The following is a 19,575-nucleotide window of genomic DNA, read 5'->3' as shown; positions in this document are numbered from 1 at the left end:
GCCATCCAGCATCCACATGCATCACACCAGTCACTGACAGAGGCCTTAGACTACAGCAGTAGTTCTCAACCAGTGTGGAGAACCAGAGAGTTGAGTCCAGCACACAGAGCAGTTTTCTTTTCCTTTTTTTGTATTGGCTACAGCAAGTCTTTCTTCCCTTTCCTTCCCTCCCACCATAGAGCCAGCATCTCTCAGTCATCCTCCCCCAGCTCTCTCCTCCCCGGTGCATCAAACCTCCCTTCCTTTGCCGGTAGGGGCAACCTTAACAGGATGCCTGGGCTGAGCAAGGGTCTTTCCTTTACTGTGTCCCATCTTAGTATAACCAATGAAAACTACTGGGTCAAACTTACAACTATGTCTCCCAAAAGAGCAGAATCATACAACAGAACTAGAAAGGAAGAACTAATAAAGTAAATTTCACTTGAAAATATAAACTTTCAACCTGAGAGGTGCTCAGAACCTTGAAAAACAAGGTGGAATGAATGCTAATGGGGACAAGCCCCTATAGACATTTCAATGTTCTATCATTGCATCCTCTCCCGTGTTAGAAAGAATATAGTGAACCAATTTTTTCAAAAAATTTAATTAATGTCCCAAAACAATCGTGTGAACAAAATAGTAACTTCAACGTTTTTTTCAAAAATGTGAACTTAGCTTGCATGGGTGATGTAATCACGGGTGACGAGGAAGGAAGAAATTTTCACTCAGTTCCAGCTTGTTTGGCGGCTCTCTGAAGAAGCCTTGCGGCAAAACGCGTTAGAGCCTGCTGGAGTGAGACAGCTTCCTAAAGCACCCATGCAAGCTAAGTTCACATTTTTGAAAAAAACGTTGAAGTTACTATTTTGTTCACACGATTGTTTTGGGACATTAATTCAATTTTTTGAAAAAATTGGTTCACTATATTCTTTCTAACACGGGAGAGGATGCAATGATAGAACACTGAAATGTCTATAGGGGCTTGTCCCCATTAGCATTCATTCCACCTTGTTTTTCAAGGTTCTGAGAACCTCTCAGGTTGAAAGTTTATATTTTCAAGTGAAATTTACTTTATTAGTTCTTCCTTTCTAGTTCTGTTGTATGAACCATCTTAGTATAAAACAGAACGTTGCATCTGAGAGGCAGGATGTGACAGAGGAAAGGCTCCAGGATGGCCCAGGCATAACTGTTGGCAAAAAAGGGGGGTTGAGGGGCATGGAAAAAGGATAGATGTTAGACTAAGTCAGAGAACTGGGGAGAGATGCTGGACTATTGGGGGTAAGGGGGGAGATGTCAGACTAAGGAAGGAGGGCCAGTGTGAGTAACAGAGATCCTGGACAATGGGAGGATGGAAGAAAGAGTACAGCTACACAAATCCCAATGATGTGCTCCTTCCTGGGTTGTGTAGGCAGTAAACCGCACTTAGAGGCTTTTCACTTCTGGTGTGTGGTTTGCCAATTATACAACTCGGGAAGGAGCACAGCAATGGGATATGTAGATAGCTGCATCTCCTGGTCACCAGTCTGGGTTTCCTACAGCTTCTCTACACTCCACTCCTAGCCTCTGCTCTGCTGAATATTGAAGCTGCACTTTTTGGGAGAGGGAGGGGGAGAATAGAGAGGTAAGATGGAGAGGCTGGGCTATAGGGGTAGAGAAGGGAAAGAGAGAGAGAGGACAGGGAAATCCAAGACCAGAAAAAAAAGGGGGATGACAGGGAGATGCTGGATCATAGGGATGGAGAAGAGAGAAAGGGACAGAGAGATGCTGGTCTACAAGTGTAGGTCAAGAAAGAGGAGATGTTCAATTACAAGGGAAGAGCAGAGAAGCCTGGCATTGTGGAATCATGTGGGAGAGACCATAGGGATTCTCAATGAGATGAATGAGAGGAGAATGGTGGATACAAAGGGTAGAAGTGTTGTAATGGGGTCTGGGTGAAAAAGAAAGGATTAGGATGCCAGGGAGAGAGGGAGATAGGAGAGCTAGAGGGTGAGAGGAAAAGATGGAAAGTGAAATAAGTGGAGGGCTGAGTGAGGGTGAAATTTGAGTGGGCAGACAAAAGACAAAGGCAATACATCAGAGGTGGATGAAATGAGGAAATGGAAGAAAGGACAAATGGACAGCACATACTGGAAAGAGCAGAAAACAGGCAGGAAAGCAGAAAAGAGAATCTGGGACCAACATGCTTGGAAAAATAAAATGCTTAGACATCAATGGTAGAAAAAAAAAAGAGCATTTTATTTTGAATGAATTAGATGGATGTTAGATTTGGAAGTCTTTGTATTGGTTACATACATGAGAAAAAAAACATTTCTATTTTTATTTCTCTAGGTTGACTTTTTGGAGTCACAAATTTGTCTTTCTATTTCTAATTTGTGAGCTCTCGTTTAGTATTTGGTGAGGGTTTGCCTGTGTTTTGTGTGCAACCAAAGTGTGGTATTCTATTTGCATGTAGTTTCTGTATAGAACTCTAGCAGCCACTTATTCTGTTTTACCAGTAGTAGGTGTATTGGTATTCTAGAACTCTGTAATATTTGTAGTGCTGCCTGTTCTTAGGTAGGGTTTTATGTTTGATTAGTGCTACTGTCGTTTGCTAAATTTGCTACATGTATTCAGAGTTATGATTTTTTTTTCAGGTTTTCTATTATTTCACAATGTGCCTGGTAGTAGACAGATTTATATTGCTATTTCTTTTTGTTTGGTATGGTAACTTCCATGGAGAAAATGTGTTATGTTATCTGTTGTTGGGAGGAGATACGCGTTAAATGTAAACATTGTTCCACATAAACCCTAAGAGCTGCCATACTGTATCAGACCAAAGGTTCATGAAGATCAATATGCAGTCCAAACTGAATAAAAGGTTGACAATGACTGAACTTGAGTATTATAAGAACATAAGAGTTGGCATACTGGGCATATTACACTTCCAACAAGAAGCTTTAACCTTTGAGATATTCATATTAGTAAGTGTTAGGACCTGCTGTAAGTTTATCGCTGTAGACCTAAGAAATCAAACTACTGAAAAGAACACTATTTTACTCTGATGTATAAAAGCTGGATCCATTATTTTCTAATAGGTTTGTCTCTTAACCTCCTCTGCTGCCCTACCCTATTAAATCAGCAGCATTTTTCAATTACTCTGCATATAACTCATAGCAACATGACGGCAGATAAAGGCCAAATGGCCCATCTAGTCTGCCCATCTACAGTAACCAGGCTTGATATACAATATGCCAATTATTTTTTTGTTTGTTTCTTTGACATCAGGAAAAAATGTTTATGTTAAAAGTTCAACAGTATGTTCAGGACTTGTATACAAAATATCTATATATATATATATCTATACAAAATATCTATCTATCTATATGTTTTTTCTTTACCAAAGAGCTCTCAGATACCTGCGCTGTTAAATCATGCTTGATTTTCCTAACAGCTTATGCAGGCAAAGGATATCTTTCATTGAGTTCTATGTTTTATTAAAAAAGTGCTATGCTTTGTGCAATAAACTTTTCGTAGATATTTTGCATATAAGTCCTGAACATACTGTTGATCAGTGGACTTGTTTCCATTGTGATACATTTTATGTTAAAAGTTCACTATTTGCTAAAAACAAAACAAAAAAAAAACCCCAACAAAAAAACACACACACCACATTTAACCCAGGAGGGATTTTTATTTTTTTTACCTTTAAATGTTTAAAAATACCAGCTGCAAATTTCAGGCTTCTGTGAACATCTTTTGCTTCATCTTCTGTAATGCTGAAAGAATTATTATAGTGCTTAAGTAATAAATTTACATACATACACACAGAAAAACATACAAAATACAAAAAAGGTTTAGTACACTTACTCTTCCTTTCCAGCCAATCTTGAAGCAAATTTTGTATACCACAGAGCCACATCAAACCCCATAGAAACGAGTTCAAAAACAGCATCTTGTTGGGAACTAAAAAAACAAAACAGTTTTATTTAATCTGATAAGAACTTGAAAGCACTAAGGTTCTAATTCTGTAAGTGGCGCTTGCCATGACAGGCACATAATGGATGCCTGCAGCGTGACAAATCACAGACAGGCACCACTTCCAGAAGGACCCTAGGCCCCAGAAATGTAGGCCAGGGTTTTCAGGCCTCCATTCTGTAGCACCCAGGGTCCTTCCTGAATTGCAGCTAGCAGCACATACTGACACTGAAGTCTTGCACTGCCCCCCAACCACACCTAGCATCACTATGCACTCCTAGCTGCCAAAGACCTAGGGCACCGGTCCCGGAGGCCATGTGGCAGAACATACTTTTCTTATTTATTTATAAATTTTCAAATATACATAATCAAGATTTTACTTGTACAGAAAACAAGATTCAAGAAGTAAAGGAAAACCATCCAGAACAAAGTTAAACAAATAAAGGAAAAATTTTCTAACTTAAATCCAGCTCAAGTCTTCTTATAGGATCCAAAATTAAATTTAAATGGAATTAAAGCAATTTATTTATTAAGGAAAAAACTGTTATAGGTTAATCTGTGCTAAGGGCAGCCATCTATCCTTCATTGAACATTCTCCAGCCTCGACAGAGACAGAAATGTTATCAGTTGTGAGGGCTCAAAGAAAACAAAATTTATGTGATTTATAATGAATGATACATTTACAAGGGTATCGAAGAAAAAAGGTAGCGCCCAAGGCTGTAATACCAGGTCTTAACAAAAGAAATTCTTTCCTATGCCTCTACATACTTTTCTTTTAAAACGAGGGTTTAATTGGGTTTTAACGTTGTGACCAATCATCACACCACTTAAACCCAATTAAACCAATTAAGGGATTGGAACTTGTATACCACCTTTTTGTAGTTATACAACCACATTCAAAGCAGTTTCCATACAGGTACTTCAAGCATTTTTCTCTCTCTTTCCTGATGGGCTCACAATTTAATGTACCTGGGGCAGTGGAGGATTTGAACCCACAACATCAGGGTGCTGAGGCTGTAGCTCTAAGCATTGTGTCAAATGTAGGGCGGCTACCACCGCCTAACTTTTGGTAGCTTTTGTATTTATTTATTAAAAAATTTATATTCCGCATACAACTAACTATGCGGTTTCCAAATGACATACATAGAATCTTGTTTCCCTCCAACTGTCACATATAACAGACATATCAAGAAACCATCGTTAATCATCCCTGTTATAATAGGGATAGAGCACAAATTCAATCAATTCAGAAACACAAACAAGCTTTAAATCATACTTCGATGTCAGAAAAATTCTAGAAGGCGATTATCAACTGAAATACATCTTAGCATAAGAAGGCATTAGCAAACAATTGAGTTTTCAGCATTTTCTTAAAATTCATCCTCCCCATACAAAACCGCAGGATACCAGGCAAGGCATTCCATAGTTGTACGCCAGCCACAGTATCATTGATGCTCCGATCCTAGCATGCATAGGTATAAAAGATAGGACATGCAGCATTTCATGCATGCTAAGCTTTAGTAAAAGTAAATAAAAGTCAAGGGAGCGTACAGTCCATGAATAGGTTTAGGGGCCCTTTTTACCAAACTGTGATAAAAAGTGGCCTTAGCACGTCCTTAAGCAAGTCAGTCCCACGCAATAAGGCCTATATGTTTGTTTTTAGTATTAATAGCCAAGCACTAGTTTTCCCATTAGTAAGAGGCCATTGGCATGTGAGCCCCTACTGCCATCCATTACGTAGGCGGTAAGGACTCATGCGCTAAGCACGCACTAATCGGTAGCTGTGCTAACTAGATTAGGACGAACAAGCCCCCTCTCTGCCCTAGTGTTAAAAAAATAAATTTCTTTAGCACATGGGTAGCATATACACATGACAAAATTACCAAGGGATGCAGTAAACATACCATTAGTGCAGCTTAGTAAAAGGACCCCTTAAAGTGGATGCACCTTACCTTGGAGCGGGTATCCATTTCATGCCTAGCCGTAATATTCCCTTTAGCTTATGCTGCCCTTTCTTATATTTTTTTTTTGTAAATTGTTTATTGATTCAACAACTCATAGAAGTACAAAAACAAGATTATTTTTGAACCATATAATCACAAATAGCAAACAGCAATCAAATCCAACTTAAACCGAGGCCTGGTTTCTTATGGCCTCAGTTCCATAATAACAGTAGTTTTTATTTACTGTATTTATTTTAAAAAATTTCTCCGCTTTAAGCCCAAGCGGATTATACAGTTAGAAACACACATAATCAGATACACTCAGACATATTATAACAAACATTTTCTCTTCCATTTCCCCCCAAACTCACAGCACAACTAACCGAAAAAAAAAAAAAAAAAAGGCACACAGCTAATAAAAGTTTGCATAAGCAAACTATAAAATAAGTTTAGAACCACTAGCTAATAAAAAGCTTTCACAAACAAATAAGTTTTTAATGGCTTTCTAAAAGTCATCTTATCTTTACACAGTTTCAACTATCCTGGCAATGCATTCCACAAAGATGGCTGTTTGTGTCTTCTTATAATGAGTCTCACCAAGTGCTTCAATTGATAACCTCATTTCAGATTGAGATCTTAATGATCTAAGCGGTATGTACTGTTTCAACATCTGCTTTAAGTACCATAGTGTCGCCCCATAAAGTGCTTGGTGTACAATCACCAAAACTTTGTACTCGATCCTCCCTTGAATTGGCAACCAGTGCAGTTATTTCAATACCAGTGTAATGTGATCATTCCAAGCTACCCCTGTAATCATTCTCGCGGCGGCGTTCTGCACTACCTGCAGTGCTTTGATTTTATATTTTGCAACACCCAAATTCCTCCCATCCCATCTCTACTCTATTGTCTTTCCTCCCCTATCTTACCCTCCTTCCCCATCCTCTCCATGACCCCCTTTAGTGACAGGGAACAACAGTGCATGCACTATCTGACTCCTGGCCATGGGGGACAAAATATTTAAATAGGGCACCCATATCTTCAGGAATTCCTTGTGCTTTAATAAGAAGCAGATCTTGACTCCCAACACATCCAACAATAAATTTTGTTCCTCCAACACCAATAAGACAGAGGAGTCGTACTCACCCAGTGATTAAGGGGGTTTTAATCTTACAGTTTGATCTTAGCTGTGCCTTTGATCTTATTCATCATAGCATATTATTTCAATGCTTGGATTCCATGGGAATCACCGACCATGTTTTTCAATGGCTTTGCGATTTCTCTGCTCGCATTCTTACCAGGTATGATTTGACAATATACCTTCTCAACCCTGAAGCAACCCTTGTGGTGCACCACAAAGGTCACCCCTTTCCCCTTTGCTTTTTAATATTTATTTATCCTCTTTGGACTCTAGGCTATCAGATTTGGAGGTTAAATTGTTTAATTATGCAGATGACATTACTATCATTTCTATTGTATCAATTCCTTCTAAACATTGCAAGGGTGGCCATCGCTTCCGGGTCAGCCACGTGCAGCATGCAAAAGCTGCTGCCCACGTACAGATGAAAGCAGAAAGAAGCAGCCCAGCTGAAAGGAGGACTGTTGAGTGAGGTAACTGGGATCCCCAGCCATTTATAAATGGGATCCCTGACAGTGGTGGCGGATGCATTAGGTATGAGGGTGGGGGACTGTTCGACCCACGATAGGGAGGGAGAGAGGGTGGCTGCAGATCCTTTACTGTGGGGACAAGGCCATTCACCACTCCAAAAGGCAGTAAATGGCCTTGTCCTTGTACCCACAGGTAACAGTCACCGTGTCATTCTCTAGTTATAAGGTACTATATGGTCTATTGCCATGTAACGTAGAAACATAGAAACATGTTGGCAGATAAAGGTCAAATGGCCCATCTAGTCTGCCCATCCGCAGTAACCATTATCTCTTTCTCTCTCCGAGAGATCCCACATGCCTATCCCAGGCCCATTTGAATTCAGACACAAACCTCTGTCTCTACCACCTCTTCCAGGAGACTGTTTCATGCATCTACCATCCTTTCTGTAAAAAAAGTATTTCCTTAGATTCCTTAGATTAACTTCATCCTATGCCCTCTCATTGCAGAGTTTCCTTTCAAATGAGAGCGACTCGACTCATGCGCATTTGCTTTTAATATATCGAGGCACCCTACACATTTTTCTGCTTTTATTATGTTTCCTACTTTAAGGGGCTGCTCTAAATTGAAATATGTGGAAAGGATGTTGGCTTTTTAGGCTGCTAGTTGGGAGAGAAAACTAGGCCCTTATAAATACAAGCATCTGTATCTTATGATCATAGGAAAATGTCAAAAACTAAGCAATTTGGGGGGAATAGTGTGCATGTAATGTAGGTTTCTATTGTTATTTTGTAATTCTCTGTGAACGTACAATTCTCTTTATGTTAACCATATAGAACTGTGAGGTGTTTGCGATATACAAACTGAACATTATGTTATATTTTGTTATTTCTTCCCCATAATATAAACATTTACTGACCAAGAGTTTCTCTGATTTGCCTTTCATTTCTATTACAAAAAAAAATTTGAGAGCATCGCACTTTCCACAGACAAAAGGAATAGTGTGTCTAAATACAGTGTGCAAAAATGAAGCTATTTCTTGGAAAAAATGTTGAATTTTCTCATATTCCCATGTGCAAATGAGTTTCCAGTGACCATTCACTTCATACAAAGCTGTGTATCAACACAACCCACATGAAATGCCTGACTCTGAGAGAAGTATTGCTCGGAGTATTGTTCTGAAGTGGCATTCCTGTAACTCAGTGCTATGAACCCCTTTGGGTATAAATACTATGATGTTCTGTAAAGATTCTACCATCACTGGTCTAACCAAGTCTCTCTCCCAAGAGTCTAATATGCTTCGATATCTTCTTTGGGGCTTAACTTCCCCTTTGCTGGTAAGGGTGTATAACCCAATGGTACGGCAGAATTCAGGAGATAGAAACAGAGAAATAAATCTTGAAGATTCAAATGATACAACTTGAAACAGGTGGTGCGGCTACGGTAGGATGCTATCAGTATACTAATGCCAAAGCTATACAGAATAGTAAAAACAGATAAAATCTGATAAAAAGAGTCCTGCAAAGGGGTGAAGGGTGAAAATATTCATAACAGCGACAGGCACAGAACCTGAGGATATCCTCAGTCTTCCAGGGAATGGTCTAGCAATATTCAAGAAATGGAAATGATCAGGAGGAATACGCATCACCTTATCCTGCAAGACCAGTCTAGACTAGTGGAATGTACCAAAGCTTATGCCTCAAGGCAGAGAAGAAGACCAAGCTCTCCCCCAAAACAGTCCCACCAAAACTACTGCCCCCTCTCACCCAGATAATCTTATTATGCCTGATGAGCGCAACTAATGAGTATAGTGACAACAAAGTCACTGAAAGATCCTTTGGAGACACTGCTCTGGTTTCCGCTCAAAAAGCCACTTGGTCGCTTATCAAATGACCTCAGAGACTTTATGGGACTAGTTTCCAATTAAGAATATATGCCATTTCAATAGCTGACTTAATCCAATGCAGCAGAGATGACTTAGAAGCAGCTTGCCTCCTACACAGATGACTAAAATGTATAAACATATGATCTCATATGCAAAAGAAATTAGTGATCTCCAGATAAGAACATAAGATTAGATTAGATAAGAGGGAAATACAGTGGTACCTCGGTTTATGAGTGCACCGGTTTGCGAGTGTTTTGCAAGACGAGCAAAACATTCGCAAAATTGGCGCCTCAGAAACTGAGCGTGCTTCGATTTGTGAGCGATACCCCCTGCGATCCGGCACCCTCCCGCCGTGATTCAGCACCCCCCCCCCCGCCGCAATTCGGCACCCCCCGCTGCAATCTGAAGTCCCCCAGACTCACTCGAACCTGCTTCTTACTGTCATCTGGGCCTCAGCACCAGCACCGGCATCGGCATGTCCTGTGCGTTGGTGCCGGTGCCCGAAGATCGGCCTCCTCTTCTTGCTGGGCCTTGAGCATCTGCGCATGCTCAAGGCCTGCGAGTTCACGCTCTCTCCGAGATTCTTGGAGATCTTGGAGAGAGCGTGAACTCGCAGACCTTGAGCATGCGCAGATGCTCAAGGCCCAGCAAGAAGAGTCAAAGCCTTAGAGTGTGGCATGTGGATGAGAGCCATTGCTGCAATTACTGGGCAGAGCTAAATCAAGAAAGGATACAAAAACAACTGGGTAATTTGAATGAAAGGCTCTTTGTGATAGATCTAAGCCTTGGCTTTGGATGAGCAATAATTCCATACAATTGTAAGGAACATGAGTTTTAAACACCTTTGTAATAAAATCTACGCATTTCTAGCATTGTATACCTTGGAACATTTCCTTGTAATGTGTCAGTCCATTTAAAGTTCTGAATATATCGCAGCTTGTTGTCTTGAGTACTCCCATCCAGTGATGTTATGAAACCTGGAAAGAAGCAGCAAACATTTAAAAGCTAATCTCAATAAAAACTGCTACATGGAAAAAAAATATGAATAGATATATATTAAAAAAAATGGACAATGCAAATGGAATATCCCTGATTAGCAGATCAATATGAATCTATAGAACCTTAACTCTAAATATGGATTTCCTCACTTAACCAGCCTCTGAGAAAAGCATGGATTTAATCATGTGATGAAATTTATTTTCCTCCTATATAACAGTAGAACTGCATTGGCTTTCTTGGTGCAGGCCTACTACTTTTTTTTTTCAAATTAATCTTTATTAGTTTTCAAATCAGTAAAAAGTGCAGAACACTGTACATACATTAACCATTGCAGTAAGCACTTATTTTCAATTAATAAAATTACATAAAGAATAGTAGGGGGGGTTTATTCTTTATGTAATTTTATTGATTGAAAATAAGTGCTTACTGCAATGGTTAATGTATGTATAGTGTTCTGCACTTTTTACTGATTTGAAAATTAATAAAGATATATACAGTGGTACCTTTGTTTAAGAGCATAATTCGATCCAGAAGCATGCTCTTAAACCAAAACACTCGTATATCAAAGCAACTTTCCCCATAGAAGATAATGGAAACTTGAACAATTCGTTCCACCAACCCCCCCCCCTGAGGCTACCGGTGCTACTCCATCACCCCCTCCCCCCGCTCTAACTGGTATCACAACCCCTGAACCAGCATCGCAACCCCCCACCCCTCGCGAACGCCCCCCCGTGAGAACCGCAAAGCACCCCCGTGCTGAAAGCGGCATCCACCCGCCCTTCCTCCCACGCACAGTCCTTACCCCTTCTGCTCGTTGTAAGGGTGAATGCGAGCTCCCGCCTCTTGCCTGGGCTGGGCCTTGAGCATCTGCGCATGCTCAAGGCCTTCTGGCTCTCATTCTCTCGGAGTACAACAAAGAAATAACCCTCCCCACCCGACCTCCCACCCTACCCTGGATGTGTGTAGAAATTTACAAAAAGTAAAGATAAGAGACAATTATGATGAAGTGATAAAAGACGTCAATGGGCCCCACACCAATTTAAATACATTACTATGCCCCAACATATCAGCATTTATCTTCTCATATCTATAGCATAAGCATAAATATGCCCACCAGAAAGGAAAATTAAGGTGATCATAATTTTTCCAATTGTGAGTGACCATCTGCATGGCTATCCCGGTCATAATAAGGAGCAGACTGCTTTTATTTTGGTCCAAAGGGGGTTTAAGATTTAACAATGTCCCACATATGACTACATCATATGTCAGTGGAATCGATGACTCCAATATGGTATTAATCTGTCCCCATATCGATTTCCAAAAATTAAGTATTAAAGGACAATGGAACAACAGATGATCCAATGTCCCTATTTCAAGATGAAAGTGCCAGCATCTGTTAGATTTAGAACTATCTAACGTCTGCAACCGAACCGGGGTCCAAAAAGTCCTATGCAACAAGAAAAACCAAGTTTATTTCATTGATGCTGTACATCTCATTCTCCAAGACCAAATTCGTGGCCATTGAGTAGCAGAAATTTGTTGCTTTATCTCAATGCTCCAAATATCTTTTAGAGAAGTTTCTGGTTTTTTTAGTCATAAATTCAGATACTAATCTATATCACTTGGCTGCCTGATGTCCTAACAAATCGATCTGGAAGCATAGGCCCAGCAAGCCATACAGATTTTTTAAATTACACCACTCAGGGAACCCCTTCTGATTGGCCTGCTTCAACTGTAACCACTTATATGCTTTGAGATTTTGAGATACCAAATGTTTGCTGCAGTTGTAAAAAGTCAAGCAGCTTTCCATCTGATAACACATCATCCAGTGTTCGTATGCCCGCCTGCAGCCAATGCTTCCAGAGGATCTTAGACTTGCCAATTCGAATCTTGGAGTTCAACCATAAGGATTAACACGTGGACTGTTGTACCGGTACAGATGTTAAGTTGTTGATGAATTTTAAGGTTTTCCATGTATCTAGCAAAATACTATTGTCCTTATAAATACGTGGTAATTTGATACTCAAAACATGACACAATCTCAATGGGAACATAAGTTGCCATTCTAGGTAAAGCCAATCTGGAAGATGCTCCAAGACTTCAGGAAGGATCCAATATAAACCCTGATGCAGAACAAATGCTTGATGGTATCTATAAAAATTTGGAAAATTTACCCCACCCGCCGCAATTTTAATTTCTGGGGGGAAAAAAAGAAGTCAATCATTTCCTCTTTAGTCGTTTAATTCATTAAAGTTTTTGCATTCAGAAAATATATTACAACAAAGCTTTTTGAAAAGGGTTCTATTAATAACCAGAAAGCAAAAGTTGCTTACCTGTACAAGATGTGCCCTGTAGAAAGCAAGATTAATTAGATACACACTAGAGCACTACTCTATCGCGCAGAGCTCTTGAGCAGGATTGTTCTCAGCCTTTGCTCCATGTTCTTTGACTTAGGACTCTTAGGGACCCCTGAGGAAGACAGGGTTGTCGAAACACGGACCTTGTTGGGTCCATAGTTTCCATCTTATGGGTCCTAGACATTTTATTATATGGATTATATGACTGTATCTTCAATAAAGCCTGCATCTTGGACATCTTCTCCACAGCGTTTTTGTTTTTGGTTGCTCTTCGATTCTGTGGAGTATCAAGGGTCAATTTCTGTTTATTTGTGAATGGGCAGGTACTTTACAGGCCAAAGATGGGAGCAAATAGGTAGCAATAACTATTGTGCCAAGTATAGTATGATTATTGTCAAACCTTCACAATCCATAATCCAATCCAATCCCCATAATATATATAAAAGTTCTCAGACTGGAGAGAGGAACAAATTGCACCTTAAATCTGCTGCAGTTATATCTAATTATTCAGTTCTGCACCTCTCCACTTCTTATAAGGTTCCCATATTTTGTGAAAAGCAGAGATTCTCCATCTATGCACAGCACTCAATTTGGTTATCAAGTAAAAATAGTCCGCTTTAGCAACTACCACCACCATAGAAGGTACCTCCTTCTGCTTTCAAGCAGAAGCTAAAGCTAACCTCTTGACATGTATAATCCTACTACAAGAGTTTTCTTTCAATTGAAGATGCTCGCCTCCTCCTGGGCATGCATAGAAACACTGACAAATCATGCACCCTGCCCCCATGAAGAATCAGGTAGAGAAAAAGAAGGGTGCAAAGCTCCAGAATAAAATTAGTCTCGCTAAGACCTGCTGAAAGCCTGCACAGCACTGCGACTTCTGCAAAGACAAGGCCCTGTTCCAAGACGGATGCTGGCATTTCTTCCCGCCAAAAACCCAGCCGCTGCTCTGACTCAGTCGGCAGCCATGGGATTCACCACGTGGGGACTGGAATGCTGCCCACCCCAAGGGTACGAGTCAGTTCTTTTGCCTTTTTTTAATTATAGGCTGTTATCCTAGGCAGGCCAAGCGGCAAGACAAAAAAAACAAGAGAGCGTCAAGTTACTGCGGTACCCCAGGGCTGAGAGGTCAATGGACTTCCTCCCCACTTGCCACCCGTCCAAAATAAAGGAAACAGTATGGGAGACAGAGTAGGAAGGGAACCTGCAAGAAACATACTCACTGAGATTATAGACCCACACATAGTTGGCTGCTCTTTTTTTCCGGTTGATGCATCCATCCCACTGCACTCCCTCTGGGTTTAAAACTAGTTTTATTTGCTTTTTTAATGTGAGGAGGGAGTTAGGAGTGCTGGACAAACCAGATAGGGCTACAGGGCAGAGAACTGGCACCACCAGCTATACCCTGAAATAGGCACTCAGGAAGCCTAATCCCCTTGTTCAACTGAGTTAGCAGAGCCAAAACAGTAGTTTAACTGAATCTGAAGCTGGAGCAAACCACCACTCACAGGCCACACCAAGCATCAGATAAAACCAGGAGCAGAAGAGAAACCATCCATCCATCTGCTGGAGATAGAGAACTCCAAAGAGCCTATCTCCACCTGCTGGTGGATGGACACAACCCACTCATGTCTGGATTCATCTGTGCTGATAAAGGAGGGTATTTTTTTGCTTGAACACAAAATAAAAAGTGTCAGAAAACAGGACAATGAAGATATTCTCCACAGCTAATGTAGCTACTTCCCTCTGAACAAATGTATCTTACATCCTTAATGTAAAGTAGTAATACTAATGTAATCCCCCCCTTCCCCTTCAAGATGTAATTTCTCCCCATGACTTTGCATGGGTCTCTCCTTGTAAATCTTCTTGAACCTGTTTTTGGAAAAATGCAATTAAGAAATTCCGATTAGATTAGAGTTGGGGAAACTCTTGAACTAATGTACTGGGAGAGAGCCGTGTTTCAGGTTTCATACAGGCACACTAAAACAGGGGAAACAAATCCACAAAAATCAAACAAGCAAGAGCAAAAGTGGAAATGTCCAATCAGAATGGTGCACAAAAAGTGTCTTTCAACTCATCTGATAAATCCAAATGTCTTTATTCATCCTTTTTTCACTGCAAGGCCGTGTTGGTTTGTAGCGTCACAAGATTCAGAGCAACGGTTTGAGCGTTGTGTTTTAGAGCATATTGATACCCAAAGACTCCTAAGACTCCCGATGCAGGCCGGGTGGCCGAAACATGATCATATCGAGTCGTTGAGCTACTTTGGATGAATGAGTTATTTTGGATGAATAAAGACCTTTGGATTTATCAGATGAGTTGAAAGACACTTTTTGTGCACCATTCTGATTGGACATTTCCACTTTTGCTCTTGCTTTTTTCAGGTTTCATGCAGCACAGGATTAAAAAAATAAATAAATAAGAAGATTACCGCACATGGGGAAAAGTAACACGCTCAAAAATTCACACTAGTTCAGAGCTCTAGGAAAGCTGTCCCCCTCCCAGCATCCTGAGATGGCCTTACCTGCTCGTATGCCTGCTTGTTGACAAAAGTTATGTACTACACAATTAGGATGCCTACCTTGCAGCAACGAAAAGTACGAATCTGTGCCATTTTTCATCATTTCTACAGTACAGCTGCCATCTGTGAATAATTCCAGAAGTCGTGCCCTTGATGTTCTTAGTTCGCTGAAAACAAAGAAGTTATAATAACTTTATTACTTCTGTAAACAAGCAGTCTTTTCTATCAAATTGACAGACATTTCTGGAGGGACTTGTATTTGTTTAATTGTAAAGTTGCAATATAATTTAAGCCATAATAAACAAACAAACATTACCTCGACTCACACAGAAATAGATACGGTTGGTATTAAAAAAATTTTAGTCTCTGATGTCTACACCAGCTCCATTCTCAAAATAGCTGCCATGACCATACTCAGAACGGTTTACAATAATTTATTCAGGTACTCAAGCATTTTTCCCTCTCTGTCCCAGTGGGTTCACAATCTATCTAATGTACCTGGGGCAATGGGGGAGATTAAGTGGCTTGCCCATGGTCACAAGGAGCAGCATGGGTTTGAACCCACAACCTGCTGAGGCTGTAGCTTTAACCACTGTGCTACTAAAATCACAGTGTGTAACTATCATCGTTAAAATGGTTTAACTGGTTTAGCGTGGACGTAATTTTACCGACTGACGTACTACGTAAATAGCTCACTGCATGCTTTTCCGTGCGTCTGTTGCAGCCTCTGACTCTGCTATGCAAACGACCTTATTAGTATTAAAATGAAGTCATCAATATTAAAACCAGTTCACCGATCGATGCCCTAACATTGCTTCATGATGCACAAAATTTAGCGATTACTTCTGCTGACCCAAAAAAAACGAAAGGTCTAGAGACCCATCAGTAACTGGAAATATTGTGGCCACCCCAACCTCCCCATGCTCCCAAATCTCACCTCCCCCTGTGAAGATTGTCAACAGGAGGGATGCCCACTCTCCCCTGCCTTGGCCACCCAGACCCTACCACACACACAATGACTCCCCCCCATGACCCCCTCCCCAACTTAAAAAACAAAAAAACAAACACAACAGCAGCAAGAGGGATGCCCATGCTCTCCTGCTTTGGCCACCCGGATGACTCACACCCCCCCCCCCCGATTGCTCAAAACCTGGAAACCCCCACACACTCTCCCCAACATCAAGGCTCCCCATTTGCCCCATCCACAAAGTCCCCAGGAGAAGTTCCTGGTGGGAGTCAGGTCAGAACATCCCCCCAAATCTCTTCTCGTATCTTGTAGAAATCCAGCAAAAAGATGTACACTCCCTCCTGCCGGCAGATTCGCCCCTAAATTTAGATAGTAATTTACTCCAAACTCTTCATTTAAAGTCTGCTTGACCATGTTTGTTATTGTATTCTTGTGATTTATTAGTTGACATTTGCAGAGAAAAAATTGTTTAATTATGTAGATTTCATGATATGGTTTGTTTTTATCTTAATTGATGTAAACCATTTAGTTTTTTTGTATATGGCATTAAAAAAAGGTTTAAATAAATAAATATTAAATAGTTTTTATAGGTTTGTTCCCTATATTTCAACCCAACATCATTTTTAAAGAGGTAGATCTTGTCAGATGAATCTGCTCATCCTAGATATGGTATACTTAGATTTAAGCAAAGTCTTTGGCATGATTCCACATAGGTGACAACTGAGCATCATTGGTACTGTAACTGTAAAGTAAGCAACCAGTTTAGAAACTTGTAAAGTGAGAGGAGGTAGGTCAGTGGTAGATAAGAGTTCACTCTAAGGAAAAAGATGTTACCAAGGAGTAGGGTCTGTCCTTGGTCTAGGTCAGGGGTAGGCAATTCCGGTCCTCGAGAGCCAGAGCCAGGTCAGGTTTTCAGGATATCCACAATGAATATGTATGAAATAGATTTGCATCTCAAGGAGGCAGTGCATGCAAATCTATCTCATGTATATTTATTGTGGATATCCTGAAATCCTGACCTGGCTCCGGCTCTCGAGGACCGGAATTGCCTACCCCTGGTCTAGGTCTTTTCAAACAATTTCATAAGCAATATTGTGGAATAGCTATTGGGAAAAGGTTTGCCTTTTAGTGGATGATGCCAAAACTGAAAGGTGTAGAAAACTTGGCAGATCTAGAGCAGGGGCATCAAAGTTCCTCCTCAAGGGCCGCAATCCAGTCGGGTTTTCAGGATTTCCCCAATGAATATGCATGAGTTCTATTAGCATACAGTGAAAGCAGTGCATGCAAATAGATCTCATGCATATTCATTGGGGAAATCCTGAAAACCCGACTGGACTGCGGCCCTCGAGGAGGGACTTTGACACCCCTGATCTAGAGGATTGATAAGTGGTCTATTATTTTGGAGCCAAGATTTGAAGCTAAAAAATTGCAGGGTCAGGAATTTGGACAGCAAGAATCCAAGGGAGTGAAGCTGTCTGTGCACAAAAGAGGTGTTATCTAGAGGTAACTGTATCCAGTTATCTTAAGGTAGCTAAACAAGTAGATAAGGTGATAACAAAAGCCTATACATACTGGGGTACATAGTCATGGCTCATTCCTCTCCCTATGTGCCATTCAAGAAATTGTACATTCAAAAGGATATAAACTAGACAGATTCAGTCCAGAGAGCTAGTACTAAAGTGGTCAATAGTCTTCAACATAAACCATATAGGGACAAATATCTAAAACATGTATATCATGGAGAAAAGGCAGGATAGAAGCTTCACAATTAGGCACAAAAATACCTCCAAGGAGGCATAAGAACATAACAATTGCCGCTGCTGGGTCAGACCAATGGTCCATTGCGCTAGCAGTCCGCTCATGCGACGGCCCCCAGGTCAAAGACCAGTGCCCTAACCAAGACCAGCCCTACCTGCGTTTGTTCTGGTTCAGCAGGAACATGTTCAACCTTGTCTTGAATCCCTGGAGGGTGTTTCTCCTATAATAGCCTCCAGAAGAGCATTCCAGTTTTCCACCACTCTCTGGGTGAAGAAGAACTTCTTTACGTTTGTACGGAATCTATCCCCTTTTAACTTTAGAGAGTGCCCTGTCGTTCTCTCTACCTTGGAGAGGGTGAACAACCTGTCCTTATCTACTAAGTCTATTCCCTTCATTATCTTGAATGTTTCGATCATGTCCCCTCTCAGTCTCCTCTTTTAAAGGGAGAAGAGGCCCAGTTTCTCTAACCTCTCACTGTACGGCAACTCCTCTAGTCCTTTAACCATTTTAGTCGCTCTTCTCTGGACCCTTTCGAGTAGTACCATGTCCTTCTTCATGTATGGAGACTAGGGCTGGATGTAGTATTCCAGGTGAGTGCGTACCATGGCCCGGTACAGAGGCAGGTCTCTTCAAGGAGACTCTGGAATGAGGGTCACAGAGGACAAGGATGAAAGAAGGCCGACTAAGGAGTAGATCTAAAATATTTCTTTAGAAAAAGTGGTGTATGCATGAAAGTTTCCCAGAGGAAATGCTGGAGAGAAGCACAATATCTGGGTTTAAGGCAGACATCTGTGTTGTTCTGTGCTAAGGGAGAAAAAGATATTGCAAAGCTGAGCAGCCAGTCAGTGAAGGTGGGAAGACTGTATTGGCTTTATGTTCTTTTTCTGCTATTATATTATTTCTGGGTTAGAAACTGGCTGTCAGACAGACGCCAGAGGGTGGTGGTTAATGGAAGTCACTCGAAGGAAGGAAAGGTGAGTAGTGGAGTCCCTCAGGGTTCGGTGCTGGGGCCAATCCTGTTCAATATGTTTGTGAGTGACATTGCTGAAGGGTTAGAAGGAAAAGTGTGCCTTTTTGCAGATGATACCAAGATTTGAAACAGAGTAGACACCGAAGAGGGAGTGGAAAATATGAAAAAGGATCTGCAAAAGTTAGAGGAATGGTCTAATGCCTGGGAATTAAAATTCAATGCAAAGAAATGCAGACGGGGAGAGGGATCTTGGGGTGATAGTGTCCGAAGATCTAAAGGTGAAAAAACAGTGTGACAAGGCAGGCTGCTGCCAGAAGGATGCTGGGCTGTATAAAGAGAGGCGTAGCCAGTAGAAGGAAGAAGGTGTTGATGCCACTGTACAGGTCATTGGTAAGGCCCCACTTGGTGTATTGTATTCAGTTTTGGAGACCGTATCTGGCGAAGGACGTAAGAAGACTTGAAGCGGTCCAGAGGAGGTCGACAAAAATGATAGGAGGCTTGCGCCAGAAGACATATGAGGAAAGACTGGAAGCCCTGAATATGTATACCCTAGAGGAAAGGAGAGACAGGGGAGATATGATTCAGACATTCAAATACTTGAAGGGTATTAACGTAGAACAAAATCTTTTCCAGAGAAAGGAA

The 19,575-nt window shown here is 41.0% G+C and overlaps 1 protein-coding gene across 6 annotated transcripts in view; it reads right to left on the bottom strand.

Annotated features, from left to right (window-relative positions):
• The window catches only part of BROX (BRO1 domain and CAAX motif containing), a 76,072-nt gene that overhangs the window by 46,356 nt on the left and 10,141 nt on the right, over positions 1 to 19,575 (bottom strand). For all 6 annotated transcript variants that reach the window (XM_033936995.1, XM_033936996.1, XM_033936994.1 and 3 more), the window contains 4 exons: positions 15,299 to 15,405; positions 10,242 to 10,338; positions 3,823 to 3,918; positions 3,659 to 3,731 (listed from right to left, as the gene is read on the bottom strand). In XM_033936995.1, the coding sequence (XP_033792886.1) occupies positions 3,659 to 3,731; positions 3,823 to 3,918; positions 10,242 to 10,338; positions 15,299 to 15,405 (373 nt within the window). The remainder of the gene's footprint in view (positions 1 to 3,658; positions 3,732 to 3,822; positions 3,919 to 10,241; positions 10,339 to 15,298; positions 15,406 to 19,575) is intronic.

This window comes from Geotrypetes seraphini, chromosome 3, assembly GCF_902459505.1.
Source record: "Geotrypetes seraphini chromosome 3, aGeoSer1.1, whole genome shotgun sequence".
Lineage (NCBI taxonomy): Eukaryota > Metazoa > Chordata > Amphibia > Gymnophiona > Dermophiidae > Geotrypetes > Geotrypetes seraphini.
Note: the sequence above shows the minus strand (reverse complement) of the source record. Positions and strands in the feature narration are given on the sequence as shown.